General features: G+C 33.5%; 2 protein-coding genes across 2 annotated transcripts; one reads left to right on the forward strand and one right to left on the reverse strand.

Annotated features, from left to right (window-relative positions):
* Window positions 1-263: 263 nt before the first annotated feature.
* LOC145137813 (Haloacid dehalogenase-like hydrolase (HAD) superfamily protein) lies at window positions 264-2438 on the forward strand. Its single transcript, XM_079071951.1, has 6 exons — window positions 264-681; window positions 834-940; window positions 1261-1369; window positions 1451-1612; window positions 1904-2077; window positions 2197-2438. The coding sequence occupies exons 1-6, from the start codon at window positions 412-414 to the stop codon at window positions 2224-2226; spliced, it is 852 nt and encodes a 283-aa protein (XP_078928077.1). The 5' UTR covers window positions 264-411; the 3' UTR covers window positions 2227-2438.
* Window positions 2439-2906: 468 nt separating this feature from the next.
* On the reverse strand, window positions 2907-6353 carry LOC145137304 (phosphatidylinositol 4-phosphate 5-kinase 6-like). Its single transcript, XM_079071454.1, has 8 exons — window positions 4847-6353; window positions 4591-4758; window positions 4327-4492; window positions 4120-4236; window positions 3840-4033; window positions 3644-3747; window positions 3488-3554; window positions 2907-3392 (listed from the first exon to the last, which is right to left on the reverse strand). Exons 1-8 carry the CDS (start codon window positions 5953-5955, stop codon window positions 3116-3118), a joined length of 2202 nt encoding a protein of 733 aa, XP_078927580.1. The 5' UTR covers window positions 5956-6353; the 3' UTR covers window positions 2907-3115.
* Window positions 6354-8966: the final 2613 nt, after the last annotated feature.

An 8966-nucleotide genomic window follows, 5' to 3' on the forward strand; every position in this document is an offset into this window, starting at 1 on the left:
AATCACCCTGGGGAGTATACGACTTTGATGTGGAAGGGCACATGGTGGTAAGGTGGAGGGAAACTAGGAGCCCTCTCGTGTATAAAGTAAAGTCTTGTCATTATTTAAATTTTAAACTTTCAATACCTTGTTAATTGTTATGTACTACAAAAAATAAAAAATAAAATTGTGGGGTATAATGGTTAAAAATCGCAATCACAAAGGGGTCAACGGTCATTTATGCAACAGTTATTCACCTATCTCTCCTCCTTTCTAAACCACAGGTCCATTTAACTTGAATCAAAGCGAACAAAAAAATTAGGCCAAGAACCAAATTGCATCTCTTGGAAATCATCTTCATACCCACGATCAATTTCTACGCCGTGATGTCTGAACTCAAATGAAGCTCGGTGAATATTAATTAACCCTCTAATGGCGTCTCGCATGACAACATTCACTCGCCTCTTCTCCTCTAATGGCGTCGTATCAACGAATCGCGTAACCACGTTTTTGGGTTTGGGTTCGGGGTACAGCTCGTACTCTTCGGCAGTGGCTTCCCTTGAATCAGAGGCGGATTCTCGGTTGTTCGGTTTGAAAGATTACGAAGATTACAGAAAAACGCTCCATGGTGGAATCACTCATAAAGCACTGTTGGTGGACGCCGTTGGCACCCTCGTTATCCCTTCTCAGCCCATGGCTCAGGTCAGTCTCCGTGTGTATCATCCGAAATTCAAATTCGTAGGATCGATGTGTCGATTTAATTGATAATTTGCTCGATTCTCGTAATTTTTTTGGGAAACCGTTAATTTGTTCTTCATTTTACGAGGATCCACTGAATTTGGTTGTAATTGTAGATTTATAAGCAGATTGGGGAGAAATACGGAGTGGATTTTAGTGAAGATGAGATTCTGAAGAGATACAGGAGAGCATATGAGCAACCATGGGGCAGATCTCGACTCAGGTAACCTTTTAGCATTTATTGATTTCTGTACATTTACTAAATTTGCATTTTGATGCTAAAAGTTTATTTAATAGTTAAAACCGTCAATGGAAAAATTATTTACTGATCAAATGAGCCCAAAACTATGAGATAAGATTTTCTTGATTCTCGGAAACCATCAAGAATTAATGGCGATGGCTCTTGATTTAATGAAGCAACAAGATCAACCGAGTAAAATATAGAATGAAATCAGTGTAAAGAAATTAAACAACCCAATTTCTGTCAAGCATTTAATGCTCAAGATGGAAGTGAGAGACTTACTTTGCTTCACAAACACACAGATACGTAGATGATGGAAGACCTTTCTGGCAACATATAGTTAGTTCATCAACAGGCTGTTCTAACTCTCAATACTTCGAGGAGCTTTATAATTATTACACCACTGAAAAGGTACATTTCATTTTATTCATTTTATCATATACATATACACTGCAATTATACATCTAACAATGATTTGTTTCTCATCAAAAGGCATGGCATCTCTGTGATCCAAATGCTGAGAAGGTGTTCAAGGCTCTGAAAAAAGCCGGTGTAAAATTGGCAATTGTTTCAAACTTTGACACACGTTTAAGACCTCTTCTGCGTGCCCTAAAATGTGATCACTGGTTCGATGCCTTGGCTGTTTCAGCTGAAGTAAGTGATATATTTAATTAACTTCTGTTGGTGGTGGGCCCCATTTGTTACACAGGATAGGACTAGACAAGCTTTGTAGGGCTATCTTTAATGATAGGGACAGACAGTTCCAAATTTTGTCCCATTGACATCAGTCGGTACAATCAGTATGTGTCCAAGTCCCAATGCAGGCAAAACACAAAACAATCTGTTTTGTCTTGTCTTGTCTTGTCCTGTCTGTTCCAGTCCAGTCCTCCATAACAAACGGGGTCTTAATGAACTGAGATATTAATAATGGATTTTGTTCTATAGGTTGCTGCAGAGAAACCAAATCCTATGATATTTCTAAAAGCATGTGAGTTATTAGGGGTAGAACCGGAAGATGCTGTCCACGTAGGCGATGACCGTAGAAACGATATATGGGGTGCCCGAGATGCAGGCTGTGATGCTTGGCTTTGGGGAAGCGATGTCCATTCCTTTAAGGAGGTATGTAACAAAATGTCAATTTTATCCTTGTATTTTATAGTTATTTAGTTCTTAACGACTTATATATAAATTTAAACATTATAATAATTATGTATGAAATGGTTTATTTGCTAATCTAGATTGCTGAAAGGATAGGTGTTGAAGTCTAAATGAAACCGAAGCTTTTTGGTTTTGAAGAAATAACGTGGCTGTTGTAAAATAGGGTTTTTGGTATCGAAATATAATGATGTATCATATTGTTCTATGGGTATGGTATAATTGGTCTATTGTGTTATACCATATGTATAAGTCTGTATGAACATGATGCAACTGTTGTATTCGATCCTTTTATTTTAATATATATTTTCTGTAGTTTTTGATATGAGCATGAGGGAAGTACTACTTGGCATTGTGTATGAAACTAATGAGATTTATAAATTATAATAAATACTATTTTCTATAATTTGGAAAAGTAAATGAAACATTGACTAAATTACATAAATCAACCATGTAGGTTGGGGTAAATTGCACGTCTTGGCGTGACCTTTTTGACCTGTGTTAATTTCGCCGTGTTCGGGATCAAACTCAATTTATAAAGTATGCACTTGACACGAGCTGACTTGCATTAGATCACAATTTGATCCCCTTTGGTATTATAAATTCCAATCACACCAAAATGACTAATGACACTAAATTAAGTTGTCAACAATCATGGTGTGCCATGGTTGGTGTCAATGTCGATAGACACACCATATTGTACAGCATGTGCAAGTGTAGTGTCTTGGCTCAAAGAACGTGGCAAATTATTCCTTGCAAAGTCATTTATTTCTACACCAAAATTTCACATGTACATAATTGTTTCCGAAGAAAAATACTGAATTGTTCATGAAATGTATTGTACAACAAACAAGTATACTTACATGGCAACACATTGTACACTATAGAAACTAAAGAAGCTACTTCTACATGGTCCTTCTGCCTGCCTTGGGTAAGTACGTAATATGATTTAGAGAAATAGACTAGACGTATATCTGTACAAAGATTCTAAAATTTTCCTTTCTATTGATCATCTTCCTTGAAAATCGTGAGTATAAAATCATGAAAACGTTTGGCATATTGTCGGGGATCAACAGCTGATATTGAGGTAGGGTCGTAATGCATGGACTTGTAAGCATGCTCGAGTTTCTTGGTAATGTCATAGTCTTGAAGTATGTCTATGATTCCGAAAAACATTACAACATCATAACACTCCCCGGTTGGTTCCCCTATCAGTTCTGTCTCTATCGCCCTCTCCATCTTTTCAATTCGTGCTTGCATGCCAATTCCCAACTGGTGTCTGCAATTATACACACAAGCAAACTCAATGTGCAACCTAAATCTAGCTATTACTTTAAATTAACATGTTAATTTAAACAAAACCAATTGTTTTACCCAGATGGGTCTGAAAGAAGTTTGTCCATATCAGCCACAGAATATGAGTCCTCTACTGTGCCATCACCTGCAGATTAAACAAGTTGAAAGATATATGATCATTAAACAAACATGATATCCGAATTCTATTGAAGTGAAAAGGAGAAGAGTGATTACCAACAGGTGTTAAGTGCGACGGTTCTCTGAAGTGAAGACCAACCAAGAGACTGTAATCCATTATTCTCTCCTGCTCCAGGAAATCACTATCCTTCTCTATTTGCCTGCACATACATTTAGTCATGATATCCATGAACAAATTCTAAAACTTTTTAAAATTTTGACAACGGTGCATTAATTTTGTCGTATTTTGTACCTTCTGAATTCTTCATTCCATGTTTTTGGTAATCGGAAAAAGTACTTGAGATCAAGATCTTTAAGTATAGTGGTTGCCTCTATTTCCGACTCGGGCTTATCCGTAAGGCGACCAAGGGAAGACCCTTTTAAGTCGAAGCGTCTATGAATGGTGTGATTCGTGCAGAAAAGATTTCCCATAATAATGAAACGTACCTACGTTATTTAACTTATTATTAATAATATATTTTAACACCTAATATATATAGCATCCCAAGATATAATTAAGTCATGAAACATACCTTCCTTTGAGCAGCACCTGTTAACCTCACACAATGCAGTCCAAAGAATTTTGTCAATAAAGTGTTTTCGTATTGTCGGAAATGATTGAAGTAAGCAGAAAGCATCCTTAGAATCACCTAATTAATGATCCACATTTGTTAATTAATCCAAAAATGGAAGTGAAAGTTGATCAACATTGTTCATCTTATTGGAAATACGAATCTCACTTTGACTTCAGCTTTTTTTATGGTCTTGATCATGTACCGATCATCATAACTCAGGTAGAAGAAGCTTCCACTCTTCCCTGGTGAGGAGAGCTCTCGAAGGGAATCATTCCCACACATAGATAGCATATATTCAGCTGCATCTACCTTAAACAACATCCTTAATGTCCTATACGAGTACATAACATCGAAATGATATGTTTATGTCTGGATATATATATACAAAAGGAAAAATTAAGTAAAAAGAAGTAAAATTTATTGTGTTACCTGAAGACCAATGGGCAGTAATCCTTCCATTTGAATTCACAAGATTGGTGTGGAGGGGTGTATTTGGATCCCTCTGGTGGGAATCTTGTCCATACTTTCTCCTTTGGATTGAAAGCTGATGGCTTTAAGTCTAATGAGGGAGTGGGACCCGGTCTTCCTACCGAATGCCTACATGCGACATCATTTCATTAGATTAATCAAAACCATGAAAGGCTGAAAAGAGGAAATAATAAAGCACAAGACTTCAAAATATAACCTGATTCCTAGTTGCAAATTGAGCATAAGTTCATAGTTCTTATGTCCTTTGGATATGATATCTCCTTGTTTCTTTACCACTTTGGGGATTTGTATTGGACTTGCTTCTACTGACGAATTACTAGGTGATGATGATGACAATGACGTATCATCTCTTGCCTTTAAATTTGCTTCTTCAACAGTACTCACATCGAAGCTGCTTCCATCAATGGACATTCGTCTGGACCTAGGTGCAGTGTCACTAGTACTAGCACTGCTACTGCTGCCCTTTGTCGATCTCCAAACTGCTAGTTTCTTGTGAGATGGCAAGATCGGGACCTTATCAAGAGGACATATTTCACATTCCTTAAGATCAACTTCATAAACTTGTTCTTGAGACCAGTCTTTATGTTCATCTTTAGCATCATCAGATGGATGATAATCACCATTTTGCTCTGCAGCATCCTTACTCCAATTACCTTCATAAAAACTCCCATCAGCCCACTTGAATCTCCCATGCCCACTTGGTATACCATCATCCCATAACCCCTCAAACGTGTTCCCGTTACTCCAAACCAGTTTTCCCATTCCAGACATCATTCCATTCTTCCATTCTCCATCGTAGCAATTCCCATCTTTCCATTGATACTTACCATTTCCTTCTTGTAACCCTCCACACCATTCCCCATCATATATATCCCCATTAGTGTATTCCTTCACCCCATGTCCATGTTTCAAGTTCATAACCCATGACCCTTTATAAGTATCTCCATTTGGCCCTGTATAGATCCCTTCTCCATCCATATACCCGCTTTTAAATTCGCCTTGATAGTTGGCTCCTGAAGGCCAACTGAAGGTGCCTTTTCCCATGGTTTTTCCACGATACCAGTCTCCTACATACATGCATCCATCGGTCCACCAGTATTTGCCAAAACCATGAGGAAAGTTATCCAACCAGTGACCTGTGTAGTAATCTCCGTTTGGGAGATAACGTTCAGCATGAAACACCTCTCCTGCAGCATGAATCTCATCTTCTTCATCCATGTTTGCAACGGGGGATGAACTGAAGATATTGCTAGCTTGTCGTCTTGCAGCGTGTGTTTTCCTCACGGTTGCCTCCCATGCCTTCATGTCGCGCAGATGTAAATGTAAGGATGATCATGAATTTATAAATTTAATTTGTTCCTAGACTTTTTGTCGGTTTCAATGTTTATGCATAAAAAAATTAAACATCCCTTCTTGGATTTGATTGTTTCTTTACACAATAATTATCAACGTACTGATCATGACAATGTAGTTGTTTGCACCTGGTTTCTGCCATTGTAATTAACGACATGCAAAACGTCGGAAATGGCTTCTCCAGTTCTCTCTCTATCTTGATTCGTCCCTTTTTTCGTGTTCTTGATCCTTCTCCTCTTTGTTCCCTCTCTCCGCTCGGATCAATCCCTCCTATGTTTCTGCTATGTAAATCAGAGGTCATCAAACCTCAGGGGAAATTCCTGTTTTTTTGTTGAATTTTGGTGTTTAATTTTGTGATCGGAGATTAATGTCTTGCTGTTAGATTAAGAAAAGATCTAAAATAATAAAATAATAAAATGGGGAGTTAATGGTCATATTGGTCTGAAACAACAAAACTTGCATGAGTCAATTAATTTGCACAATGAATTTAAGATACTCACGGTACATGTGGAGGGACGTCCACAAACTGTTGCACTTTTAAATGCATGGACATACTCACATACGTTTGGAATTACTATCTCACCCTTTTATAAATATCCCGACACTAAGTACACCCTCTCTCTCTCGATGAATTTTTTTTTTGCCGTTGTTACATTCTCATTCAATTTGCAAAATGTAATTTTATGGTTATTTTAAATTAATTTTTTTTTTCCACATGTCATTTTTTGAAATTTTCTATTTTATTAAATTCCACATAATATTTTAATGTAATAATTGCAATAAATATAGTAATAAATTGATATCAATTTCATTAATGAACTTACATTTTAATTTCAAAATTCATAAAGTTAAAAGCTCATTAGTTTCTTTTATTAATTTAAATTATTTGTTTAAATTTAAAAGATAAAAAACATTTCCATTATAATAATTCATTATTTTTCTTATTTTCTTATAATTTCAAAGCTCACAAATTTAACCTTTATATTTAACTTTAAAAAAAAATTAATATATGTAATACATGCGTCTCACAACTAGTTAAGGTTATAACGTGTGAACACTACCGACGAGAAATTTTTTAAAAAAATTAATCAAATTATAACTTAATTATTGAGCAATGATAATAAAAGATTTAATTATTAATAATATAAATATGTTTTGTCATTGATTTCGTAATAATATAATGATTGATTGAAAATTTAAGTAATGATCTCTTTAATTAAATTTAATCGATTGAAATTTAAAAAATTATGTTATTAACCATATTAGTATGACTTTTATCAAGAGAATTGTTTCTTTCTCCTAACATTATTAATATTGTATAGTTTTATATTATTGCAAATTATATTTTACGTTTGTAAATATGATAAATAATAACGACTACCATATCAACACATATTATGAAAATATTCATCCCCATAAATAAGTATACCGATGATGACAATATATCTATAACAACAAATAAACCATTTAAACCCTAAACAATATACATTATCGTAAACAAAGAGATCTCATATTTACAACTCAAAACGATACAACTTATCGAAAAAACAAAGATCTCAACTCTTGATTAGAACTTAATTAAACATACAATTAGACAGAAAAAAAAAAGTTTTCTTCATATCTTGACATGGATTATTAATTTGCAACATAAATACATTTTTATGTTCGCTTGATGTAGAACCATCTTTGAACAATTTTAAGACAATATCAAATTATTTTATCCCTTTCTTAAATAATCTCAGATGCTTTCCTCAATTTAGTTCCCGCCTTCATCATTGCTTCAAATTCGTCATAGCTAATTTTTCCACCCTAAAACCATAAAGTTAACAAATTAAATAGATACAAGAAAAAATTCTTCCTAACTAATTCTTCCATCTTAAAACAATAAAGTTACCGGATTAAATAAATAAAAGAAGACATAAATGTAAATAAATACACAAAATTGAATAAAAACAAACTTTATGTGTGTTTTTGTGTGTTGAGACTCTTTCATCATGCATCTGTGCAATATTAGAAATATACCAAATTCAGCCAATTATCTCTGTCCGTGTATATATCTATGTGTGTGTATGGCTCTCTCTCTCTCTCTCTCTATATATATATATATATATATATATATATATATATATATATATATATATATATATATATATATATATATGAAGGTATTTTAGAAATATCTATATTATTATTCATTTTAACAAGTTGATTGATTTAATCTGAAAGATATATTTTTAATAATACTAAGTTGAACACTAATAACAATATTTTTATTTTTAATCATTTTTGATAAACAATATATTATTTCCTTTTGAATATTATAATTATATGTGTCCTTTTCAATATTAGATAAAGAATTTTATTCAATTGTTGTATTATCTCTATGGCAATCTCATTTCGAGTTATTTTAACTATTAATTCTACAAAATTTGAAATTTTTGTTAAAATAATACTCGCATTTAATAATAATCAAGTTAATCAAATTCATGCTTGAAATATTTAAATAACTTTTGTTCTTTTATTATTCATCATGTCTGATTCAAAGATACAAGCTAATCGTCATTATTATTGTAATCAATTAAAAGCTTTACAAGTTCTAATCAATAATCATAAGTTTATAAGCAAAGATAGAAAACAGTTTTATAAAATAATGTATGATTTTTATCATCAAAAAATATCTGAAACTACTTGTTAATTAGTTTTATAATTAGTTCAGAGCAAAATAGTTCAAGTTTGGAAGATTCTGATACATGCGAATGTGTTGGAAAATGTAATTGTAATTATTCAATTAATGTCCTTACAAACAATGACAAAGATCTTTTAAAAAATTTAGATTCCATTAAAGATAAAAATATCCAAGAATTGTTGATAAAACAAATGATTAATAAGAATGAAAATTCTGTTTCAGCACGTCTTACGCTAATCCAACCAATCACTGGTCTGGTCTCTGTATCATTCTTAAC

The sequence above is a fragment of the Lactuca virosa genome, chromosome 9 (assembly GCF_052849685.1).
Source record: "Lactuca virosa cultivar CGN04683 chromosome 9, Lactuca_virosa_CGN04683_v6, whole genome shotgun sequence".
NCBI lineage: Eukaryota > Viridiplantae > Streptophyta > Magnoliopsida > Asterales > Asteraceae > Lactuca > Lactuca virosa.

Excerpts from the sequence above, each read along its gene's own strand:
- LOC145137813 (XM_079071951.1), top strand. The coding sequence starts at position 412 with ATGGCGTCTCGCATGACAACATTCACTCGCCTCTTCTCCTCTAATGGC. Across the intron at positions 941-1,260 it reads TGGGGCAGATCTCGACTCAG|ATACGTAGATGATGGAAGAC; the intron begins GTAACCTTTTAG and ends ACAAACACACAG. Across the intron at positions 1,370-1,450 it reads ATTATTACACCACTGAAAAG|GCATGGCATCTCTGTGATCC; the intron begins GTACATTTCATT and ends TCTCATCAAAAG.
- LOC145137304 (XM_079071454.1), bottom strand. The coding sequence starts at position 5,955 with ATGAAGGCATGGGAGGCAACCGTGAGGAAAACACACGCTGCAAGACGA. Across the intron at positions 4,759-4,846 it reads AATTTGCAACTAGGAATCAG|GCATTCGGTAGGAAGACCGG; the intron begins GTTATATTTTGA and ends TGTCGCATGTAG. Across the intron at positions 3,393-3,487 it reads CTTCTTTCAGACCCATCTGG|ACACCAGTTGGGAATTGGCA; the intron begins GTAAAACAATTG and ends GTATAATTGCAG.